At 36.3% G+C, this 26,982-nt stretch overlaps 1 protein-coding gene across 1 annotated transcript; it reads left to right on the plus strand.

Annotated features, from left to right (window-relative positions):
• The first annotated feature begins 15,796 nt into the window (after window positions 1-15,796).
• RNASE10 (ribonuclease A family member 10 (inactive)) lies at window positions 15,797-26,385 on the plus strand. The gene is made up of 2 exons (XM_051973620.1): window positions 15,797-15,864; window positions 25,722-26,385. Exons 1-2 carry the CDS (start codon window positions 15,797-15,799, stop codon window positions 26,383-26,385), a joined length of 732 nt encoding a protein of 243 aa, XP_051829580.1.
• The last annotated feature ends 597 nt before the right edge of the window (window positions 26,386-26,982 follow it).

Consider the following 26,982-nt stretch of genomic DNA (forward strand, 5'->3'; position numbering starts at 1 on the left):
AAATGATCCAACTATTCTGGAGAGTAATTTGGAACTATGCTCAAAGGGTTATAAATCTATGCATATCCTTTGAGCAAGTAGTGTCACTACTAGGTTTGTATCCTAAGGAAATCTTCTTGGGTATATGATGGGCTCATTTCCTTGTCCTTTCATCTCCTTCTTAGAGGAGAACTTGAAAAGCATTCTTTCATTGATCTGTTATTTCTGTCTTCTGATTTCATTTATAACATGAATATCAATATACCTATAAATTAGTAAAAATGTAAGGTCTTTGAAAGCAAATACTGTTTTGTTTTTGACTTTGTCTAACCACCTAAACCAGTGCCTTGAGCATAGCAAGTGCTGAGTAAATACTAATTAACAGGTCATTTGAATTCATTCATTTATTAAAGTCCTTCAACTATTATATGAGTTGTTAGTTGTGTAAAGATCATGCATTAGGGTAACAAATATTACCATACATATTTTACAGATGAGGAAATGGGAACTAATAAACTTATCTATAGACTCACTATTCTTGAGTGTCAGAGCTGAGAGTTATTTAAGGTTTTTCAATTCTAGTTTTATCCAGCCCTTTCATCAGATAGAATATGCCTATCAACTGTGCCCAATATGCTTCCCTCTTCCACATCAACAAGACAAGGGAGTCCAGACTGGGCAATACTAACCTTTGGACTATGAAGATTCAGTTCTGTATATATCACAAGGTGTATGACCCTAAATAATCCAAATGACTCAGTGTCTCCAAGGTCTTCTCTGTGAAAAGGCAATTAATTTTTTCCTCTCCCTATTTCCATGATGTCACAAAGACAAATGAAACTCTTAATTCTTATTTAGTCCTCTCAGATGTGTGCACAGCTTATCTCAGCTTTCTATGTCTTTAAATTTTTAGCACATTTAAGCATATCTGTCTTAGCCTGATGTCATCTTATTCAACTCAGTTCTTTTTCACTAACTCCTAAAGACATTGAGCTCTATTGGATGTTCTATGCCAGTGTGAAATACCAGAAAGAAATTGGTTTGGAATCCAGAAAATCTGGATCTTAGTCTTGGTTCTCTCATTGGTTAGCTATGTGTCTTGGGCAAGTTACCTCTTAACCTCATTTTGCTCATTTATAAAATGAAACTAAATGAGAATCTAACTTTCTATCCTTCTAAAAAGGTAGTCTATTATTTCAATGCCCAGATAAGAAATAATGACTTTGACTTTATATAGCTGGTCTATAGGTACCTGCAGTGTCCTTCATCAGATGAGAACGTACCAATAATTCCTTGTTCTTTTTAATGGAAAATCTGTATTATTTACCTTATCTCTTGCCATGGATCACCACCACCATCACCACCATGGACACCTGGTTCCCAAATCTTTTATTATCCTAGAATCTTCAAGAAAAAGAGATTTTGGTTAAAGATTATAGGCAAAGATTAACCATTCACCTTTCATATGTTCTCCTTCCTAAATTTTTTTTTCTATTTTCCTGCCATTTTATCCCTTCCTTGTTAATCTCAACCTATCCCATAGAGCAATAATTAAATAAAAGTAAGGTTGATTGTTGCTTCAGTAACCACATTCAGAGTTTTACAACAAGAAAAACTTTATAACATTATTTTTTATAATGTTAGAAGAGATCCTTTGGTCTTGCTTATTGCTCTTCCCAGTTTGGCTCCAGGCCCAAACAGGAGGAAATGAGATGATAATGTCAGAGAGAAGAAGAGCAGATTCCTTCCTTCCATCCAGGTGATACAAGTAATGAGACTAATGTACCACTTATTAAGTTTTTTCATATCTCCAGTTAAACTGAGATTCTTTATGCAAGAGCAATTGGAACTACTTCCAGCCTTGTGTGTAAACTTAATATACTGTCTTTAAGTGACCTCAATGGGACAGATACAAGAATAAAGGTCTGTTTCTGCCTCATTAAAAACAAGACACAGTCCTTCATTTCTTCTTTTCCCTCATATGACTGATGATAGTAACACTGATGAGAAATCATTCCCATTTATTCTTATTACTATGCTCCAGTTCCATGGGTTAATGAGTAATTTTAAGGGTGAAGTTAAATAGATAGAATAGCTAGTTGTTAATACTAAAGATATTTTACTAAAAAGACAAAGATTTACATTTTTGTATAACATAAAAATAGGTTTGTGACACACTACATTGAATATCTTAAGACTAGTATCCCAGATATTATAACTAAGTAATGATTAGAAACATCATCAATTTTGGAGATTGGTTAGTATGCACCATTCTTTTATTCACTTTCACAGGTTAAATAACCATAAGGACTATGATTCCCCAAATTCCAGTAAAAATATACCCTGGGCAAAAAAATATAGCCTGGATAAAAATGTTACCAGAACAATGGAAATATAAAGAAGAAAACTTGTAAATTCATTGGAAAAATTCCTCTTCCCTGATTGTTTCTTCATGGCAACTATTTGGGGGAAAAAATGTATAATCCTTATATCTCTCCAAATGGGAATATTCATTCTATTCCTGTAGAAGTGAAATACTCCTTTCTTTATTCCATAACTAAGAAAAACAGACGTTTATTGTATAGCTAAAGGGCAATGGATTCTCCTTAGTTCTCTCCCATTTGAAAGGAACAATCAGATGAAAGGTGAATAAACTGAAATGTTGAGTGCTTTCATGGGTTTCTTCTTGAAATTTCTGAGGGGATAGAGCATAATTTCCCTTTTCTTTCTGTTTCATCTCTGTTTTTTTCATACTCTCTAGGTTTGAAGAAGGAATTGAGATTGGTGAGCTCAGTAGCTGCTCATTTGCAAAATTTCATGGGTATTTTTAGCAGATACAAGGAATGAGATTAGTTGTCCTCTCATAATTGTTTATCTCAGGTGTTTTTACTACATTTTTGAAGAGGACCAGTGATATCACAGATGATGCCTTGATTTGACTATATTGACTTTAAGTGATGGAGAGATGCACAAAGTCATCAGCTTCCTCCTCTCTTTCTGAATCATCAAAGTTCAATGGCAAGACAAAAGTCAATATGACTAGCAATGGCCTGGGATGCAGTGGGTGACCTTTGCATCTTCAATACCTGACTAAGCTAACCATCTTAATGGCCATTGGAACAAATTGTTCTGATTTGCCCATTATGCTGGAGATACTCTTCATGTGCTTGGGGTGGACATCTCCCTAACTCATTGATAGGTTTAAGGTTTGTTCATTACCCTCAATCTGGTTTAGCCCATCTGCTGAGATGGTTTGCAGGGATATAGCCACTTAGTATGCTATAGCTTCTTAAAGCTTGGAGAATTGGGTGAATCTGATGGACACCAAAAATGGATGAGCAGCAGTAAAAAAGGAGCAGCAAACCCTTACACCAGAGGTACTATCTTCCTAATTATACCATATGCTCCTTTTACATCAGTATGAGTGTGATGAATGGATTGATGCTTGAAATATATTTCAACTATTTGCTGAATTGAGTGTCTAATTTAACTGTAAATATAATATATTTTTATGTAATTGCTTATTACTTTTTTGTTTGTTTGTATTGAAAGGTGATTTTCTCTTCTCCCTGGCTAAATTGGTGTGTGTGTGTGCGTGTGTGTGGTTCTGTGAGCCTCTGAGTTTAGGCTTTAGGGGTTGATCTCTCTTTCTTTTTATCTCAGTCTCTTCATATCTGGATATATCACATATTAGAATTTTTAAAATTATGAAATTAACCTATCTTTCTTTTTAAATTTTTTTAAAATTATTTTTATAACCTTAAATATTTCCAATTGTATGTAAAAAAAAAGTTTTAACAATCTTATAAAAAGTTTTTTTAATAACTTTTTCTTTTTCAAAATACATCCAAAGATTGTTTTCAACATTCATCACTGCAAAACCGTGTGTTCCAAATTTTTTTTCCTCCCTCTCCACCTTCCTCCTCCCTTAGATAGCAATTCATCCAATACAGTAAACCTAACTTTCAATCTCTCTGTCTCTTTGTGTTTCTGTACTCATATTCTCTCATTCTTTTTTCTTTTTTTCTTTCTCTTTTAAAATTTCTTTTTCTTCTCATTGGATTTTTTCTTTCACCATTAGAATGCATTCCTTGAAAGTAGGCATTATCTTTATTTCTACTTATATTTGTATCCCCTGTGCTTAGCACAATTCCTGGAACATATTAAGTTCTTTATAAATGGTTGATGATTTGAAAGACTTGACTAACATAATGACCAGCCACAATTCCAGACAAATAAAGATAAAATGAAAAGTGATGGGCTCAGAGTAGAGATTTTTTTTTTTTTAACATAAGCAACACAGAAATTTATTCTGCTTGACTATACTTATTTATAACAGGATTTTGTATTTCTTAGTCAAAAGACGCAGGAAGGAGACAACACAATTCTAAAAAAATAAGATAAAATTTAATTTTAAAAATAAGCCCATGTTGAATTTACTTTGTCCATCTTTTTCCTTCTTTCTTCCCCTCCTCTCTCCTCTACATTTTCTTTTCTCTTCCATCTGTCTTCTCTCTTTCCCTCTCTCCCTCCTCCTTTCCTTTCTCTCCCAATCTCTATTTAACTTTCTTCTTTTCTTACTCTTTCTTTTCTCTTTTCCTTACTACCCAGCCCCATTTCTCTAGTGATATCCATTACAGATTCTCTCGGATTTCTTCAGGTTCTACTGAAAGAGCATGGCAATTTCTTCCCCATACATTATATCATGAAAATGAGTAGTCTTGTAATGGGGTTAGCAAGGACAAACGTTTCTAATTTCACTTGCTATACCCACCAGAAACAGACTTATTGAACATAAATCTTCTCAGATTAGCCTGAAGCTAATGATGAATTATCTACCTGGGATTTCAGTTCCAAGGAACCAGACCACAAGACTGAAATATTTTATCATAAAGAGGAATTGGAATTCACCTGATTTGTGTATGTAGTGAGTGTAATCAACAATAGCCTGAATATTATCTGTATACAAGGTATGAACATCTCCTAGAAATGGAGGTTCTTCGACTTCAGTTCAATTTGCCACTTCCCCCGGAGACCTTTACAGCCTTCCAGATTTATGGTGTTTTCTTAAGGTTTAGGGATATCATCCACTGGGAATTTTACACTGGTATTGTTAGATTTCAGTCACTGGGGCACAGCCAGAAGCAACATATTGAGGGTAGGGAGAGAGAAATGCAGTTCCTTAGGTACAACCAAGAGAATCTGAGAGATTATAATGCAAGTAAGTACCCTGGGATGATGATGCCATTGTGTATAGGAAACTGGCATTTTCTGCACAGGTCCAAGAGCCCTATATATATATATGTGATGCATACTTCATATACTAGTCTATGTTCTTCCCCTATGAAAAAATGCCATGGCTTACAATGGATATAACAACAGGTGAAGAGTACCTTTTAGATGTAAAGGAAATGATATTCTATTTTTTAATAGCTTTTTAGTGACAAAACATATTCATTGGTAATTTTTTAACATTGACCCTTGCAAAAACTTGTTTTAACTTTTCTCCTCCTCCCCACCCCCACCCCCTAGATGGCAGGTAGTGCCATACATGTTAAATATGTTAAAATATATGTTAAATACAATATATGTATACATATTTATACAGTTGTCTTGCTACATCAAAAAAAAAAAAACGCATTTAGAAAGAAGGTAAAAATAAGCTGGGAAGAAAAACAAAAATGTAAGCAAACAATAACAGAAAGAGTGTAAATGCTATGTTGTGGTCCATACTCATTTTCCAGTGTTCTTTCCCTGTCTGTAGCTGGTTCTGTTCATTACTGATCAATTGGAACTGATTTGGATCCTCTCATTGTTGAAAATAGTCACTTTCATCAGAATTGATCCTCATATAGTATTGTTGTTGAAGTGTATAATGATCTCCTGGTTCTGCTCATTTCACTTAGCAATGATATCCCATTTTAAAATATAAAAACACTTTATCAATGGTTCTGAAATACTTAACCTCTTTGAATCATCCTTTGTAATGCCAGAGAAACTGAGCAAGATAGAGATTAGAGACCAATTCAATAGTTTATTAAATGGAGAGATATACTGGGACCAAATGAATCTTGGTCCCAGGGCTGGACGGGACTATCATCTCAAAGAGTCCAGTCCTTAAGTATCAAAGGGCAAGCTTTTTATAGGGTAACAAGAGCAATGACATAATGGGGGAGGTACCTGGATGGGGATACCTAATGGGGAGGAGGCCCCTAGGATGACACAATGGAGGGAAGTTACTGATATTCTAATGACATCTAAAATGCATAAACTTTTATCCTGTCAAACATTAAGAAGGAATGTGTATAACCTAAAGATATAAAACCTTTATCTCATCGACCATTTAAAAGGGAATGATTATAGCCTGGGGTTTGGGGGCAGAGCAACTGAGGTAGACCTTTATCTCAACAAACATTAAGAGGGAAAGGTTATAATCTGAGGCAGAATAACTAAATAGGACAATGGGGAAACTAGGTCAGGACATCCTAGGTCAGGACATCAAAAGGGAACTGTGGCACAACACCTCCAACTTACCATTATCCATTAGGTATCAATATAATTCTATAGACTTACGTTGCTGTCCTATAACCTGGGGGCCCCACTTTAAAGAGAATTTTGATTTTGAGATTGCTAGAGTCAATCCCCTTCCCACTGGACCTGCACAAATTTATATTGTGGATTGTAGAGGGCTGAAACTATTGAATTTGATGCACTGAGGTCGGGATTGCTGAGCGCTTGAGGCACTACTGATTGGACAATACTTTATGGGCATATACTTGGAAAATGGTCCTTTCCACTATCCGTGCTGACTCAATGATTGGTGTATAGAGGATTATAGGAGGGACTAGGGGTTGGAGTAAAGCTAGCCAGGGACACACTCTTGGGGATATATGAGGAGAAGGCAGTCACAGAGAATCTGCTTCAATCCTGCGTCTGGGGACCAAGAATAAAGATTGAGGACTTTTGCTTATCCTGACTCCGGCTGATTCTGGGGTGTCCTGGGTGCTAGCACAGTCGTTACAGTGGAGATATATATGTTATGCCAAAATTCCCTTTTAATGTCGTGACCCAATTTCTCCAATTGTCCTATTTAATTATTCTGCCTCAGGTTATAAACTTTCCCTCTTAATATTTGATGAGATAAAAGTCTATCTCAGTTGCTCTGCCCCAAAACCCCAGGCTATAATCATTCCCTCTTAAATGGTTGATGAGATAAAGGTTTTATATCTTTAAGTTATAGATATTCCTTCTTAATGTTTGACAGGGTAAAGGTTTATCCATTTTAGATGTCATTAGAATATCAGTAACCAACTTCCATTGTGTCATCCTAGGGGCCTCCCCCTCCATTAGGTTATCCCCATCCAGATATCTCCCCCATTATGTCATTGTTCTTGTTATCCTATAAAAGGTTTGCCCTCTGATACTTAATGGCTGGATTCTTTGAGATGATAGTCTCTTCCAACCCTGGAACCAAACATGGATCCATTGGTCCCAGTATTTCTCTCCATTCAATAAACTATTGAATTGGTCTCTAATCCCTGTCTTGCTCAGTTTCTCCGGCATTATATATATATATAACTCCTCCAACAACATGGCTCTGTCTCTAGCTATTTCTCCCTCAGATAGGACCATATCATTGCTCTTCTTCTCTCCAAGAACATTGTTCCAGAACATATTCTCCTCTTGGAGACTTGGTCTAAGAGTTCTTAATGTTCTGCATTTGCAGACAACAACTTCAAGTTCTGGGGCCTCATCCCCTGGAGCCATAAATCTATTCTTCTCCAGGAACATCTTGGACACCTTTCAATCAATTCTTTTTGGCTGCCATCTCTAGAATTGAAAGACTGATTCTATCATTGCCTCCTTAAAAACTGCTAACTCTGGTCCTGAAGATTTACCTGGGGGTGGGGGTAGGAAGGGACTACATAAATGCATAAACTTTACCCCTCCTCTTCCTCAGGGATCCAAATCCACTTTCTAATGTATTATTTCCCTCTCAGCTCTAGTTCTCTAATCTGTCAATACCATCTAAGTATACAGCTTAAATCTATAAATAGCTATGACTCGAACATTTTCAATTAGATATCAGTGGCTCAACAAGTACCCAGAGCAAGAATTTTCTCTATACCCCATGAAAGCTATATCCTTAGTCACATCAATAGGGTATCAATAAGGAGACCCTTACCTTCCACAAAAAGATGTTTTCAAATGCAAAACAAAGATGTCATGCTTTAATCTCATCAAATAGACCAAGGTAGTTCTATCAAAGAAACATCATTGGTCACCTCAGTTAAGGTTGATTATATTAATATAAGCAGACTCCTAACTATTCCTGGTCACTCTCTCTATATGTGTTTCTATTTCCCACAATTGGTCTTTTTTAAGAGCATGGGAGTGTAATGCAGGAGAAAGTGAGCAAGATAGAGATTAGAGAACAATTTAATAATTTATTAAATGAGAGAGATTTACCGGGACCAATGGATCCTAGTTTGGTCCCAGGGCTGAATGAGACTATCATCTCAAAGAATCCAGCAGTGAATGTCGGATACAAGATTCTTTTATAGGGTTACAAGACTGATAACATAATGGGGGAGGTACCTGAATGGGGATAACCTAATGGGGGGAGGAATTTAGGATGAGGATGACATAATGGAGGTAGGCACCTAGGATAACATAATGGAGGGAGATACTAGAGAGGCTGCTGATATGCTAACGATGTCTAAAATGGATAAAGACCTTTAACCCATTAAACATTAGGAGGGAATGAATATAACCTAAAGTCTGAGACAGTGGTTCTCAAACTTTTGTTTTCAGTATTTTTATCCTATTAAAAATTATTGAGGATCTCTCCAAAGCGGTTTTTGTTTATCTGGGTTATATTTATAGACATTTACCTTAGAAATAAAAACTATTTTTGAATTTGTAGACACTCTAAAAGGATTTCAGAGATCCAAAGGATTCTCTAGACCATACTTTGAGAACCACTGATATAAGATCTTTATTCAATGAAACATTAAGAGAGAATGGTTATAACCTGAGGCAGAGTAAATAGGACAATTAGGGAAACTGGGTCAGGACATTAAAAGAGAACTGTGGCACAACAGGAGGTATATATGGAGGTGTACACACACACACACACACACACACACACACACACACACACCCCTCCATATATATATCTACGGACTTACTACTCACAGGCATCAACACTTTAAGTGTGACTTGACCCAACTGGAAACTTGGAATTAGGAATTGGATACCATTTGTCTCTGACAGATCTGGGCTAGCAGACATTGAGACCCAATCATGCATAGTAATGAGATGTTCCTTTTCTGCAGAGCATAAGACTGTGATCCTAAGTTGATTTCAGTCATTGGGGCAATTTCTATGGTGTAGTGGGGAAGTCAGCTCTCTAGGAACATCCAAGAGATTTTGTTGTTCAGTCGTGTCTGACTCTTCATTACCCCATTTGGGGTTCTCTTGGCAAAGAAACTGGAGTGATTTGCATTTCCTGCTCCAGCTCATTTTACAGATATAATATCTTAATGATGCCATGTTCTGAGGCTTCTATTCAGTTTCAACTGCAGAATTGAAAAGGTTCACACCTCAATTTTGAAATGATCCAACTATTCTGGAGAGCAATTTGAAATTATGGCCAAAGAGCTGTAAAACTATGCATACCCTTTGACCCAGAAGTTTCACTACTGGATCTGTATCCCATGGAAATCATAAAGGAGGGGAAAGGACCCACATGTGTAAAAATGCTTGTAGTAGCTCTTTTGTGGTAGCAAAAAAAAAAAAATTGGAAAATGAGTAGATACCCATCAATACAGCAATGGCTGAATAAGTTATGGTATATGAAAGTGATGGAATAGTATTGTTATATAAAAATGATAAATAAACTGATTTTAGAAAGGCCTGGAAAGATTTACATGAACTAATGCTGAATAAAACAAGTAGAACCAGAAATACACAGTAATAGCAAGATTGTGTGATAATCAACTATGAAAGACTTGGTTCTTCTCAGTGGTTCAGTGATCCAAGGCAATTCCAATAAACTTTGGATAGAAAATGCCATCTGCATCCAGAAAGAGAACTATGGAGATTGAATGTAAATCAACACATATTATGTTTGCTTTCTTTTTTTCCTGTTTATTTTTTCTCTCATGGTTTTTTTTTTCCTTTTTTCTCATTTTTGTCTCCCAACATGATTCATAAAGAAATGTGTATTTAAAAAATTAATATACATGTAAGAAAATAACCACCTCAACTGAGTGAAATTTTTTTTAAGTTTTTAAGTAAATGGAATTTAAGGTTAATTCAATTAACACTTATTACACACTTCAAAATAAAAGAGGTCGCCTTTCTCTCTAACTAGACAAACCTTTTACCCAGGTGATTCTATTCCATTCTATCTTTTACAGTAGTCTGTTTTTGTTCTTATCTCCAGTCTCTTATTTTCCATTTCTCCTTGTGTACTAGCTGTTTTGCTACTGCCTACAAACATGCCCACGTCTTCCCCCAGCTTCAAAAAAAACCCAAAACTTTATCTGATCCATTCATCAGCTAACTTATTGTCCTACATCCATTCTCCCTTTTATGACTAATTATTCCTAACATAATTATTCAAATAAAATTGTTCTCTCTAAAATGATCAGTGATTCAGTAATAACAAGATTATGTGATGATTGACTGTGATGGACTTGAGGCTTCTCAACAATGCAGTGACTCAAGACAATTACAATAGATTTGGGATGGAAAATGCAAGTTGCATTTTGAGAGAGAACTATGGAAACTGAATGTGGATTCAAAGCAAAGTATTTCCACCATTTTGTTTGTTTGCTTGCTTTTTCTTTCTCATGGTTTTTTCTCTTTTGGTCTAATTTTCATGTACAACATAAAAATATGGAAATATGTTTAAAAGGATTGTACATATTTAACATATATTTAACCTATGTCAGGTAAGTGAGAGAGGAAGGAAAATTTAGAATTCAAAGTTTTACAAAAATAAACATTAAAAACTGATTTTACATGTATTGGGAAAAAATAAAATTCTATTCAATAAAAAATAACAGTGATCTCTTAATTGCCAAATTCAATGGCCTTCATCGTTTTTGACTTTTTTAATAGCCTTTGTCACTGTAGTTACTCTCTTCTCCTTGATATTCTCCTAAGTTTTTTATGATACTATTCTTTTTTTTTATTAATTTATTTTTTTATTATAGCTTTTTATATACTTTTTATATATTTTTTATATATGCTTTTATATACAAAGCATATGTATGGGTAAGTTTTTAACATTGATCCTTGCAAAAAACTTCTGTTTCAACTTTTCCCCTCCTTCCCTCCATCCCCTCCCCTAGATGGAAGGTAGTCCCATTCATGTTAAATATGTTAGAGTATATGTTAAATACAATATATGTATACATATTTATACAGCTACATGATATTATTCTTTTCTGCTTCTCATTTTACCTGTCAGATCATTCCCTCTCAGTCTCTCTTCTGGATCTTCAGTGAATAGTGGGAGGAGGAAATGTAGGTGTTATAAAAATAAATGGTATCAATAGCTTGTCTTCAGACTCAAGTCTCTATCGTATACAAGGAACTATGGCAAGCAAGGTAAAATGCAGTTTCTTTTCTGTCAAAGAGGTTACAATCTAGAGCAAGTGATGAATATAGTAATTAATAGTAGCAGGAAGAATTATGTTAAGCAGTACAAAAGTGATACAGAGAATGTAAGGCATACATCTCACTTGAGGGATAAAGGAAGTTTTCATGAATGATATGGTGCTTGAGATTGGTTCCTGCCTCAAAAGCATCTGGATGGATCTGGTTCTGGCTATTACCTGGATAGGAGATGATGACTTTGGACTTCTTTCTGGCTTCTTTGCCTGATCCTAGTCGAAAGCTTAGAGCAAGGACATAACATTCTTTCCCATAGTGGCTCAGAGGATCTATGTCTCATACCAAACAATCTTCTAAAAACACCTTCCTCTAATATAATTGAAGAAGAAAGAGGTAGGTTCCAGAAGAAGGATGTCATGGTGATAGGAATATCAAGATAGCAGTTTAGGGGCAGGAGAGGGAATAGGGATCAGGATCTCAAAGGGGATAGTGGAAAAAAGGGCTTCCTCCTCTCAGACTAAATCTGTAGTCAAAATGTTCTCTTCTCTGTAACACCACCTCTGTAACATACACCTCCTCACACTACTTTTGCCTCATTTAGGAAAAACTCACACATATCCAGTTATAGTTCTGAAAGAAGGATCAAAGAATAAAACTAACAGAATGGTCTGGCACATCCCAAAATGGGAGCCAGAATTGGAAAGGGGAGAGAGAAACATTGTGAACTTCATTGTTGAAAGAAACATTGTTAACTTCATTGTTGAGAGAAACATTGTGAACTTCATTGTTGAAAGAAACATTGTGAACTTCATTTTTCAGAGAAATATTGTTCTGTTTCTGCCCTATTCTTTTCATCCTTAAAGGCTCAACATGGACCTGAAGGACTCATTTGTCTGACCTGAACTATTACTGTGCCATCTATTGCCACTGCTACCCCCGTTCTTGTGATCTGAAGCCAAAATCTTTCATTTGCTTCTAAATCCTTGGTAATTTATGGAAATCGGGAGGCAGTTATGATGAATGAGTTTGTCAACCTGTAAACAACAATCTCAGATCCTTGTTCTATTATTATGGAGGAGGCAGTTAGGAAACAGGAATAAGAACTCCTTCTCCCCATATAATATAGGAGATGGGGAAGGACACTGTAGAGGTTTGGAAATAGGACCTGAAGGAGGAGAACGGCAGGCAAACTTTGCAGATTTTTCAATTTCAGTGTTCCCCAGCCCTGTTTATATTTTTTATCTAGACAGATATAATTAAAAGCTTCAAGCAAGATATCCATCTGTTCATGATTTTCTACCAGTGTAACAACCTGGAGCCAGAACAGAATGGCCCTGCATGTCTCTGGGTTAAGTGCTATCTTTAAGGAATGTGACATCAAAGGTATTGACATGCTCCACTTCTCAATGAATTCCACTATTAGAGATTCTTTTCTTTGCTTTATGACTTTGCCCCGTTTTGAAATGTAGTTTTCCTCAACAGGGATTTGCTGGAGCTGGCTCACAGGGGCTTTTGAAAGCCAATTGCTAAAAAATTTCAGGTTGAGCACTTATGCCTCAAAAGTCAGCAATAATACAAATCTGAGCTTGGTTTATTATTGCTGGTTGTCTAGACTGAAGAAAATGATGGATGAAATGTTAGTAAAACATATTAAACTTAAAAGTGTATCCTGTCATGGCTCTTTTCAAGAATTTTAGGTCAATTCCGATAGACTTATGATGGAAAGAGCCATGTGTGGGAACTGAATGTGGATCACAACATAGTATTTTCATATTTTTGTTGTTGTTTGCTTATTTTTTTTTCTTTCTCATTTTTTTTCCTTTTTGATCTGATTTTTCTTGTGCAGTATGATAAATATGGAAATATGTATAGAATTGCATACATTTAACATTACTATCTAGGGGAAGAGGTGAGGGGAAAGAATTTGGAACACAAGATTTTGTAAGAGTGAATGTTGAAAACTATCTTTGAATATATTTTGAAAAATAGTTACTTTTAAAAAAATGTGAATATTTATATATTTTCTTTGAGGAACAGTTGTTAAACATTTATCAGCACCACTTCTGCCTTTTTTTTTTTGACTCATTTACATCTTAATATGTTTTAGATTCTTTTTTCTGAAAGTAGATTTTGATAGGCAAGAGAATAGAGAGAAGAGGATGTTGTGAACCTAATGTGAAAAATTAAGATTGGGATTTAAAAGAAGACCACTAAGGGAGCAAGAGAATTCCCTAAAAGAAGTCAAAGTGCTTATACTTCATTTTTGCCTGAGACTTTTTCGTCCTGAGTCAATCATGTCACACAAATGCAATCCTAGGTTCTTTGGCGTTCTTAGGAGGGATGCATATTTATTCACACCAATATTTTAAGTTAATCTTTTTACAAAATGACCCCAAGAAAAGATCACAGTCCTTTTCTTTTCTTTTGATCAGTCTTCTTTCCAATGGACTAAATGTTCTCTAAAGTCTACCAACTCTAAATCCTGTGAAACTATGATTTTCACAATTTTACATTATCTATGTTATATTGCATTTTTATTTATTTTGATAAATATTTCCCAATTATATTTTAATCTTGTTTAAGCCTGCCCTAGGGAAAACTGGAGGTCTAAAGGAAAAAAACATTGGATTTTATATCTATAGACCTTGGTACAGTATATCATATATGGCTATGCTTTTTTACTAACTCTATGACTGTGTTCAAGTTACTTAACTTCATCAAGCCTCAAATTTTTCATCTCTCAAATGGAGATAATACTCATCTCATAGGGATATTTTGAAGAAGTCACTTTGTGAATCATAAAATATTTCATAAAGATATTATTATATTGCTTCACCAAATTTCTACTCTGGTAAATTATTATAGTGTAGAAGTGACCCTTCTTAAAAATTATGCCAGAAGGGCCACTAGGTGGCAAAATGAATAGACTATCAGCCCTGGAGTCAAGAGAGCCTCTTTTCAAATCTGGTCTCAGACACTTATTAGTTGTGAGCAAGTTTGGGCTCTGGGCCAATCACTTAACTCTGATTGCCTAACCAAAAAAAAAAAAAAAAAAGCCAATGAAAGACAAGATCTAAAAGGTCCTGTCAAACTGTAAAGGAAAATTTCAAGTACAGAACTGCCAATGAAATCTATGTTTTAGAGGAGCATCCTGATAAAGTTTATTGATGCTCACCACCAGAGGATTATCTACAAACTGTTAAATGGCTTTAGCCACTATAAGTTATTAAAACATCACCTAATACTTTGCTTTTTTCAACAGTTCAGTGATTCAAGACAACTCCAATAGACTTGGGATAGAAAATGCCATCTGTATCCAGAGAGAAAATCATGGAGACTAAATGTGGATTGATTGAAGCACAGTATTTCCATTTTTTTTTTTCCTTGCTTTTCCTTTCTCATGTTTTTTTTTTTTCCCTTCCCCTTTTGGTCTAATTTTTCTTGAACAAGTGACAAATATGGACATTTGTTAAAAAGGATTGCACATATTATAATGCCAGAGAAACTGAGGCAAGACAGAGATTAGGTTTTTATTATTTTATTAATAGAGAATTTAGACTAGCCAAAACTAGCCAGCTGAATGGGACTCTTATCTCAAAGCAGCCAGCAGCCAGCAATTAATTCCAGAGACTTTTATAGGGCTCCAGCTATCAAGGAAACAAAGGCAAAGGGGGGGAGAGGGGAAATACTGGGTGAGTGGATGAGCCATAATTTTAGGAAAGGATCATAATTTCCTTCTGACAGGTTGGGAGTCAAGGAGGTACAGGAGACAAAGAGTTTAGGGACAGGAGATAGTGAGCAATACCTAAACATTTGAGACAAGCCATCTGGAGTTTTATGACTCTTTGGAATGTGAGAGTGGCCAGAGCTTAATGGGGTAAGGAAAAGAGGGGTGACTATAATATTTTAATTCAGAGTATAGCATAAAAATTCAGGGAAACTGAGGCATTACAATATTTAACTTATATCAGATTGCTTGCTGTTTTGGGAAGTGGAGATGTAACAGAGGAAGGGAGAAAATTTTGGAATACAAAGTCTTACAAAAATGAGTTTGGAAAATTATCTTTTCAAGTATTTGGAAAAACAAAATCCTTTGGGGGGGGGGGAGATTAAAAAAACACTTAAGGCAACTAAGACAAAAAAGGATTCAAATCAGTAACAGTAGAGGGAATATTCATTGTTAAGGACCATGCCTAAGTGTGAAAACCAGAAAGTCTGTAAAAGGTTAAAGGAGATTGTACCATTAAGGGCTGTCGGGTACTCTGAAAGTCCCCACAGCTGTGAATCATAACTCACTTGAAGGAACTGCAAATCAGCCTCTACTGAAGCAGATGTTGCTTGTAAATTGGGAATGAAATAAATCAGAGGCAAGAGGGAAGAGGAAAGTGGTCAGAGAATGCTACTGCTTCTTTGTCTCCTTGTATTGCTATCATCCTCTCACACGAAGGGATCTATTCTGCTGGTCAGAGCAGCCACTAGCAGGTTACTTCCATAACAACTCACAGATGAAATCATAGATCCTTGAAGTATAAAATATTGCATTAGAGCTATGAGATAGAATTGTTCTTTTGCCCCAATCTCTTTCCCTCTATCCAATGATGAGCTGGTAGTGAGACTATTAAGGTACCCATATTCAGGATAGCTTTAAGTGACTTTTAAAGGGCAAGTATGGAATTGCAGTACAGTCAGAAACATGGATCTATATCTCTCCTTTTCCCTGAAGAGGACATGATACCAGCTATAGTAGGAAAGCATTCCTTTTCATTAATGATACTGTTATTTCAAGGGCTAGCAAAGGATTCCTTCTCTGTATAAGATGAGAATCCAGATAAAAACCAAATAAAAATTAATATTCTGAAAGAGGAAAAAAATTCTAATCTATTAAATAGAAATGATGTCAAAGAATATTGATTCTTAGTGAGTCACACTCATTACCCTTTTATATCTTTTCTTCCAATACTGCACAGGTACTGGATATAAGGGAAGCAAGTGATTGTAATTCTGGAGGTGAGGGAGGTGAGGTGGGGCAGGAGTAGACTATAGTAAAGCTTCTTAAACTGTGGTTCTCGACTCCACATGGGGTTACTAAACATGAAGGACATGGAAAATTTGGCAACAGTAAAAGGTATTAAATATTCAGCCAAGATTTAATTCCTTGTAATTAATTGGTATGCAAATTTGCTTTCATTTTTAATAAATGGTAAAATTATATGTATACCAAAGAAATATTTTAAAATAAATCTATCGGTAATTTTTTTTATCAGTAAATGTTTGATTTGTATGCCTATTTTATATATTTATATGCCTAGGATTGTGTAAAAATTTCTCAGATGAAAAGGGTCATAAGAGGAAAAAGTTTAAGAAGCCCTAAACTTTCACTCCTTTTTTGAGCCAAAGTTCCTTTCACATTTGTCTGTGCTCTCTTTCACTTTTCATCATTCCTAAACAGCCACTCACTACAAGTACTCTCACAGTAAACTACACTCCACTCCCTGATAGGATGCAAATCCACAACCAGAGTATATACTTACAGCAACAATTGACTTGAGATTCATATGTGCACAGAAGCCAGATCACCCTCCTAATTCTCAAGCAACACACTTTAATCCTAAACCTATAATCTACAACATTTTGGTCCTGAAATCTATTACCCACATCATCAACTTGTTCCTAAAGGAGAGTTTACCTGAGGTAAACTAGCACCTTCTCCCTACCCCACCTTCCTCCACCACCATCCCAATCTCTTTCCAAAACAGAAATCAAGAAGAGAGCCATCGGCACCCAGAGAGAAGACTGTGGGAACTGAGAGTGGACCACAACATAGCATTATCACTCTTTCTATTGTTGTTTGCTTGTATTTTGTTTCCTTTCTCAATTTTTTTTCCTTCTTGATCCAATTTTTCTTGTGCATCAAGATAACTATATGTAGACATATATTAGATTTAATATATATTTTAACATATTTAACATGTGTTAAATTACCTGCCATCCAGGTAGGGGGTGAGGGTAAGAAAGAGAAAATTTGAAACACTTAGTTTTGCAAGGGTCAGTGTTGAAAAATTACCCATGTATATATTTTGTAAATAAAAAGCTTTAATAAATAATTAAAAAAAAAAAAAAAAACAGACATCAAGAGGTCTTCAGATCTCAGTCACAATTGTAGGCTGTACTAGAAAGAATCTGATCTTGGAATTTCTTCCACATTGCTGATTCCATCCAGCCATAAGTTATGTAAGAGATATTAATAACCAGGTGATAACCCTATTCCAGCAACACACTTATCCTCATGTCACTCTCTTGAGCCAAGAGCTCCCTTCAGCCCTGATACTTGCCTGCCCTTACTTTATTCTTTAACACTCCTAAACAGTCACTCATAATAATCACTCTTATTCCAAACCACTCTCTACTCTTTAATATGCCAAAAATTCACAACCAAAACTCTTTCTTAGCAACTATGGTATAGGAATGTTGTATCAAATTAAGGCACCAAATAACACTAGATACTTGTGCCCAGACACTGGATGCCAGATCACTTCTTGGAGTATTCATGAAATTTTCATTTTTTTCCCCACCTTCAGTTTTCCCCTCCCAGGTTCACTGTCTATGGATATAAAATAACTCAAATGATAATCCCCTGGTCATTTTTGAAGTGGACATGCTTACAGCACCCAGACCCCATTGTAGGCCAATGGTGTTAAAGTCAAAGGGAAATGAGGGTCACTAAGCTATATGTAAGGCTCCATGAGAGTTGTATGTTAACTTAAATAACATGTTAGCATTAGCTGTGTTTTGTAATATTTTTATTTTATTAAATAAAATTGAAGAGCCCCTCCCTCCCTATCACTGCCTTGTCATGGCAGAGAGGTTTGAGTAGCACAATGAAACTATGAGCTATACCATGCAAAGTTATCCAAAAGTGTAAAAGCTGACTTGAAGCTTAACATCAAAAATACTGAGAACTTGGCTACTGGTCCCATCACTTTTTGGCAAACAGAGGTAGCAGAAATGGAAACAATGTCTGATTTTACATTTTTGGGCTCAAACATCAAAGCTTTTTTTCAGAAACAATGTATGTTTGTGAGAATTGGACTCTAAGCAAAGTTGAGCACCACAAAATTGATTTTTTTTCAAATTGTGGTATTGTAGAAGATTATTGAGAGTCCCTTGGACAGCAAAGTCAAATCAGTCAGTACTTAAAGAAGCTAATTCAGTACACATGTTTAACTGATATCAGATTGCTTCCTATCTTGGGGAGGGGGAGAAATATTTGGAACACAACGTTTTGCAAAGGAGAATGTTGAAAACTATCTTTGCATGTCTTTTGGAAAAATAAAATACTATTTTAAAAAGAAACCAATTCAAGCTGTTTACTGGAAGGTCAAATACTGAAGTTGAAGCTTTGGACACATAGTGAGAAGATGGGACTTACTGGAAAAGATCCTGGTGTTAAGAAAGATTGAAGACAAAAAGAAAAGATGTTATCTTTTAATTATCTATAGATAGAGGGAAAAGGAGATGGACAGATAGTATTATGAAAACAACAAACATGAAGTTAGACGAGCTTTGAGCAAAATAGTGGAGGATATAAGGGTGTGCTCTAGACCACAGGGTCATGAAAAATCAGACATGATTAAACAATGACTACAAAATGAGAAGTCAATTCTGGAGTTGTGAGTGAAATCCTAAGGTTTCATGTTTGACACTTCTACCTAGTCTATCAACTAAAAGATACCATTCCTGAGCTTCTTTCCTGATATTCCTTGATTTTATACACACACACACACACACACACACACACACACCCTTGAAGCCATCTATGCAATGGCAGAGAAAAGGAAATATTCCTATAAAAGGTCAAAAAAAGGACAAAAGTATTTGTCTTTCTTACTCTCTCAATCCTGTAGTCAGTCAGTTAACAAGCATTTACCGAGCATCCACTATGTGCCAGACTCTGTCCTAAGGCAGAAGATCAAAGAAAGGCAAAAAAAAATAGCCTTTGTCTTTAAGGATCACACATTCTGATGGGGGAGACATATGAAATAACTACTTATAAATAGAATATATACAGTAAAAATAGAAAGAAATTTTAAAGGGAAAACACTAGCAATGGAAGGAAGCAGGAAAGAAGGAACAGAAAGGGAGAAGAATTCTTCTGAGGCTTCTTGCAGAAGATAGAATTTAAGACATCTTCAAAGAAACTGGAAAAATCAGGAGCAGAAATGACTCCTCAACTTTCCTTATTGAGACACTGTGCTTTTCTTTGTTGTAAGCAATAAATATGTAATTAATACATGCTTCTTGATTCGTTGACTGTTTTTTGCTATGGATAATACAACCCTCCAAGGGCGATTCAGAGTGCTATATCAGGAAAAGCCAGAAGGTGGCAGGCTAGGTTCGAGCTGCTTTAACTCCCCTGGTGTGAAGAAAGAAACAGTCTGGTGGCTTGCTATTTCAAATTAAGGTACCAAATAACTCTAGATATTTGTGTCCGGGCACTGGATATCAGATCACTTCTTGGAGTATTCATGAAATTCTCATTTTTTCCCCACCTTCAATTTTTCCCTCCTAGGTTCACTTTCTATGGATATAAAATAATTCAAACGATAACCCATATATCTCTTAAGGTTCAGCCCCCATTCCAATGAAATTCTAATCTCTTTCCTAGCTTCATGTGACCCTGAAAAATTAATCGACTCTAGGTTAAAATACATTTTGTAGGAAGAAGGAAGGGAAAGGATATATGGCATACCATGGTGATATAAAATAAAAATTTAAATAAAATAAATACATTTTTTAAAATAAAAAATAAAAAAAATTTTAAAGAATAACAAAAGAATACATTTTGTAAAGCAAAATAAAAACTAAGTACAGGGTTAGAAATTCACAGTGGCTTTCTCATTTTTTCTAAATTACTTATCTTCAGTCAATTTGAGATATGGCTTGGATGTATGTGCTTGACTCCAAGGGGAATCATTGTTGAATTGCAGTTACCTAAAAAATTGGGGGTGCCTAAACCCTCAAGCAAGTTCACATAGATTGAATAATCAGGTTAGCTAATTGCTGACTTGGAAAGTTTCCTATTCAGAGGATGGAGTTCAGGACAGATCAGATCCAATTAGAGGGGGGAACTTGGAAGATCTCAAGTAACAAAGGCAATCTATGGAGGTGTCCTGGACAACAAGCCTGCCTGAAACCTGAAAATCCTGAAATAGATACCATCAGGCAGACAATGCAATCTGATCCAGTCTGGCCAGGAAGAGAGGCACAGTATTAAGTAGGCTACCTGTAGGAAGGAACAACTTGATACCTGATCTGCCAAGGTTTAGACACATCCTGCCCCTATATGTTTATCTCTCTTTTTCTTTGATCTTTCTTCCTTGTTTCCTCTATCCTCTCTATTTCCTCATGATCTTCTTGGACATTCTGTAGACCAGAAAAATCATTCTGAAAATATTTCTTGTGAAGAGACCAAAAAAACAGCACGAACTCTAAAAGTTAAACACACACAAAAGAGGACTTTCTCAATATCTGGGGTCTGATGTTTATAAAAAGAAAAAGGGAAATGATCAAGTGATATAGTCACAGACTGTAGTCATTACATGCAAAGATTTTCATGTAAAAACAATATGTGATCCCTTTATGAGAAATTTGAGGAACAAAATAAGAGATACTACCTCTAAGTGAATAAGATAGTATAGAGGGGAAAGAATATACAGACATGCAGTCACCCAGAATCAGAGGTAAATAGAACTGAGAAATAACATACACTCCAGACAGACTCTGATACAGAAAGATTGTCATTCAAGGGAAGAAGCAGCTTCAAGAAATGTGACCTCGGGTAATTAAGAATCAGGATATGAAGTACCTCTAAGGACCCAGATGAGCAATCAACCAAGCAGAGATGCCCCGTGAGAAGCAAACCCAGCCTGGCAGTGAAGCAGCCTACCCCAGCAAAAGATACTGTAGTCAAAAGAAATCTAGGAAGAAAGATTCCTAGAACTTGCAATACTGAGAGCTGAGTTGCTCTTGCCACATGTTTCTTACACATGTCCTAATAACCATCATCTTCTCTAAGTCTGATTTAAGTCTTTCCATCAACTATAAGTGTATTGTGGGAGAATGTGCCCCAGGTTTATAAAAGGAATGTTTTATAGAAACTATTTTTTACCTTAGTGAATGATTTTGCTTAAGAGCTAATTGCCTCTACTGGCTGATTAATAAGAAACATAAGGGTAGGAACTGCTGAATTATGTTGTTGGGAATCATACATGACTACCCAGACCCTAAGACAAAAATAGTGGCACACCAGGAAATATCTTACAACCACCTTTCTGAAAACATACAATACTTTTTAAAAGTTTATTCTGCTTCATCATCATTTTCTTATAAACAGAATAATAAATCAAGATCTGATTTGTAGTATTTGCTTGATTTCCAAGATGCATATGTTCAAACTGAAAATGTAATCACTGACTCTCTTGATCAAGTTCTAGCTGGCTCCAAAACGTCTGAACAAATTATACTGAGGTATATATTCAGATATCAGTTCTTTTCCTGAAATCAAGTTTCAGTAGGGAAAAAGGAATTGGCCATGAAACTAGAGAAGCAAATATTACCTTATTCTAATTTCTGACTTAGGATCTGTGCTGTAACTATCTACTGGAGAAGACATGCATAGAGTTAATTGATAAACTAATTTTTATGAAAGTGCCCTTGATTTCTAGAAGACTTGATAATTCTTTATTGGAAATATTAGAGAAAAGATTGATGTCTTATCGAAAAATTGGAGGTCCCCTCCAATAGGGGGATTCAGTGATTCTAAAGTCTTCTCTTGGATTCACTCCTAAATTTTGACTGACTCCTACTTCAATTGCAGCAAAAATTTACTAACTGTATGTCCCTGCACAATTCAGTTTACTTTCAACTGTCTCAGTTTCCTCATCTGCATAGTAGGAAAAACAATAGGACTTTCCTCATAGGGTGGTTGTGAGGATAAATTAAGTTAGTATATGTAAATCACTCTGTAAAACTTAAAATATTGTTATTCTTATTTCATACCAGAAAGAACAATATAAACAGTCATAGTGTAAATACTGAAAATATTAGATGTAATGACCGCGTATTTAAAATCAGCTGGAGTCAGGAATTCAGGTTAAGGGAAAAATCTTCAATCTTTATTGAAGTGAAGAGATGAATAAGGATTGCAATAGCAATATGGGCAAGAAAGATTGCGATAGCAATATGGGCAGCTGCAACAGGAAGCCAGCTAACAGAGAGAGATCTGAGCTGAGCAAACCGTGGCAATGGCAATCCCAAAAGTCTCTCCTTCCCCTTCCTTTTCCATTCCCCTGCCTCCACCCACCAAAATCGTCATTTCCTATACAACACATCAGGACTTGCACAAAGAATGGGCGGGGGCCATTCTTTCTCCAAGCTTATATATTAATAGAGTATGGCCCAATTACTATTTAGCCTCATGTGCTTGGGACCTCAGTGCATCAACTCAAGCCTCAGCCCATTACACTTAGAGATCAACTTGCAAAACATTGTTTATAACAACAGTAATGGTCCTTGGATCACAACAGGTCATAGTGGATCTGACCTGAGTTTAAGTCTCAAATCTCACTTATTAGTTTTAAAACCTAAGCAAGTCTTCTCATTTGCAAATTCATAGTGCTATCTTGTGAAAACCAAATAGGTGAGTACTTGTGGGAGCAAACTGTAACAAGCTTTCTAAAATCTAAAGTTTTTTGAGAATTTTCTGGAAGGCTAAGGAATTAGGCTTGTGATCTTGCTTCCATGATCACACATGTGGTTTGTGAGCTTCAAGACCAAACTTGTATTTCCTATGCCATCTTAACTCTCAGCAATCATGAAACCTGTGGTTTCATTGATATATGGCACTCCCAAATAAGGGAAACTTCCTCTACCAATTTGGTACCATCTCTGCAATATATATAGAGTCTAGGACAGAATGTCATAGCCTAGAGCAATGAGTGCTTAAGTTACTTGCCCAGCATGTGTCAGCCAGTATGTGTCAGAGACAAAATTTGGACCCATTTCCTAGGCCAGTGTTTCACCATCTTGCAATGATATTCCTTTAATATATTTTCTTAAACTGGAAAGTCAAATAGCTATGATGAACAGTTAAACTGAGTGAATACAAAAGAATTAGGCTAGAGCTTGAGAGAATATTGAAAACAGTTAAATTCAGGGAGGTGGCTATAGGTCAGCCACAAACAAAGGAACTGTGCGGGTGTAAGCAAGGAGCAGAACCACCCAATGATTGTACAGTTGCCAGTCATTCCCCAGTCTTGGATCATTTCCCTTATTGATGATCGGAAGTGTTTCAGTCTCCAAATGACCGGATTTCATAGAATTTCTGGGGGTAGGAATAAGAATAGGCTGAGAATATACCCAAAGAGTTAGGAGTTAAGGCAATGGAAGGAGGGGACAAAACTGTATATAAGAATAAATAGTTCATTAGGAGATTCACTACTGTTTCCTCTATAGCTCAGTATCAGCATCTGCTAAAAGGAAGGAAAACTTAGGTGGAAAGGGGACTTTCAGGAAGAGCAAAAGGGGAACACAAGAAATTGAAGAGAGTCTTGAAAGCTATTCTGGTGATTAGGTAAGTTATGTCAGAGTACTGGAAGAAATACTAGAAAGGGACCAACCTATTGAAATCTGACTTGGAGTCAGAGGTTAATGCATCTTTGCTCAACTGTCTTTGGATTTGATTATCAAGGTGATCCCAGCAGCTAGCTATCCTATATCCTCTATCCTACCTTGGGATTGGCTGAAGTTCAACTATATGTGGGTTAAGAATGGTTTATCAGCTTCAGAAGAGGCCTGTCAATGCAACACCTAACTCTGCAAGCCTCATCTGGCCCTGGAATACAATAGTAAATATTCTTTTCCCAGAATTGACTTGAGGAGGAGTGAATTTCTTCTTGCATTTGGGGAAAAGTAGGATAAGGGATATATTTCACAATAAGGAAAAATTGCTAGAGAAACAAAGCTATAAAATATTTGTACAATGGCTTTATTTACTTTTAGGATCATAAGCATTATTACTGAATGGGATCTAAATCATCTAATCTAATACTCATTTCACAGATGAGGAAACTCAGAAAATCGGAATGACTTTCCCCAAATAAGAAAATATCAGAACAAAGGCCAGAAACTACAGTTTGTAAGCAATAAGCCAGCATTTTTCCCAAACTCTTAGCAGTTTCTCATTATGCAAAGAGTTTGGAACTGGTTTCCCTTGTCTTGGGGATGCTGCTCAGATTTTAGAAAGGTAAATCCATTTGCTACAAGTGAAAGGGGGAAAAAATAAAGACTATCCTCAAAGAAATTTGCTGCATGCATTACCAGAAGCTTTGAAATTTATGATCCCAGGTTCACATTCTCACTAGACTATGACTGTAATCTTGCTGAAGAGAAGTGTGCTTGTATGAATTTATGTTATCTTTGGCCTTTTACCTTGTCATTTATGTTCTAAGGGAATACTTGAATTCCTTCCCTATAGAAAAAGTTTTAACTTCATCTATTTAACTAACTTCCAACTCTAGCCCCTGTCAGCTCTAGAAGAAAAATGTTCTCTAAGGCCTCTTTGACCTGAAGAAGAGACAAATCTTGTTTCTATGGAAACTTTAGCACAGGACCTGGGAAGCCAGGAAGGTCCCAGAACCATGATAGATTGTCTTAGATCAGTGTGGGCTACAGTAAAAATATCATTGGCTTTTCAATCAGAGGAGATGATCATATCCTACCTCTAATATTTACCATTTTGTGACTCCTGGGTAAAACGTCCCTATACCTCTGCTTCATCATCTATAAAATGAGGAAACTAAAGGAAATCATTTCTAAAGCCCATTTTAATTCTAAGTTTATAATCTAAAGATCCCAAAGTAAGGTCAGAAAGAGTAGAAAATATTGGAGATATGTGAAATATAAAGAGAGGGATACTTTGTCATGTGTGTATGAGGGAATGTGGGGAAAGAAGATAGCAAAGGACAAGACTGAAAGGATTTGGGGAGATGAGTGTCTTAAAAAACAAGTTTCTCTCCCTCTTCCCTCTACATCTATATCTCTTTCTTGTTTCACAGGAAAAATGAAATCAGTCTTGCTGCAGACCTTTCCTGTGTTGCTGCTGCTGCTGCTGGGGCTAAAACTGGGGCTGGGCCTGGGCTTTGGCTGACTTCCACAAAACTAGGAGATAATCAGGAACTGCAGAATTCATTCTGGGACAGTGACTCATGGGAGGAGGCAGAAGTCACAGATGATTTAGAAGGCACCCAAACTACAGAACTGCAGGAGACTGGCAAGACTGACATGTTTTTGAATAAGGTGAAAACATCACTGGCAGAAACCCGTGACAAGGAAGTTGTGGGCCATGAGACTCTAGTAACTGAGGAGTTGTTTCAAAAGGAGGCCATAGTCTACTCTAGGCAGCTCAAGAATAGTAGGGACTGCAACGTCATGATGGCCCAGAAGTTACCAGGGCCAAAGGGCACCTGTAAGGAGAAGCACACCTTCATCCACGAACACTACAAGACAGTCAGAGCCATCTGTGACACCCCAAGTATTCCTTGTAAGAAAAAGGGGAATAACTGTCACCAGAGCAGAGAACTTTTACAGTTGACTGTCTGCCAACTGATCCATGACATGATCTCCCCCAATAAGTGCAATTACGAAAGCATTCCCATGACCATGAACATAGTCATTTCTTGTGATGGATTGAACCCCAGGACTTTTAAAGAACATGCCTAATAATGCATGTGTTTCTTCCCCCTCATCCTGTTTGTTCTCCTCCTAAGAACATAGAAAAACTGATTCCAGATCTTAATAAGAATATACAGATTATTTAGTCCACCCTATCACTTCAAATAAAATCAGATTTGTAAAAAGCACTTAGTATAGTTCCTTATACATAAATACCTATTCTTTCCCTCCCCCTCCTTCCCTTTCTTTCCCTCTCACTTCCCAAATGAATAACTGAGGTTAAGAAACCAAGAGAATTGCTAAACATTGTCTTCCTTCTCCTCTTATTATTGCATCCACACACACACATCTTAAGTAATTCTGCAAGGAAGGCCCTGGGAAGAGGTGTTGGTACAACTGAGTTCTCACCTTTTACTGCTTTTATCACCTCTACTGCAATCACCCTAGGGAGGTTCTTCTAAAAATGGGGCATATTAAGAGGGCTTTGCTCCTTGGGAAGGTAGAGGCAAGAGAAATAAAACTATTGTTTCCTTTTTTTTCCTCTTGGCAAGGGAGATAATGAGAATACAGGTCCAAAAGACAGGATTCTGACTCTGCCCAAATTCCTCTCCCAATCCAAGAGCACCTATGAATTCAGTAGAACTA

Source organism: Antechinus flavipes, chromosome 2 (assembly GCF_016432865.1).
Source record: "Antechinus flavipes isolate AdamAnt ecotype Samford, QLD, Australia chromosome 2, AdamAnt_v2, whole genome shotgun sequence".
In the NCBI taxonomy this organism is placed as follows: domain Eukaryota; kingdom Metazoa; phylum Chordata; class Mammalia; order Dasyuromorphia; family Dasyuridae; genus Antechinus; species Antechinus flavipes.

What these genes read in the sequence shown, in the direction of transcription:
- RNASE10 (XM_051973620.1), top strand. Translation starts at nt 15,797, where the DNA reads ATGCCTAAGTGTGAAAACCAGAAAGTCTGTAAAAGGTTAAAGGAGATT. An exon ending in GTACCATTAAGGGCTGTCGG is followed by an intron (nt 15,865 to 25,721) that starts GTACTCTGAAAG and finishes CTTGTTTCACAG; the next exon opens with GAAAAATGAAATCAGTCTTG.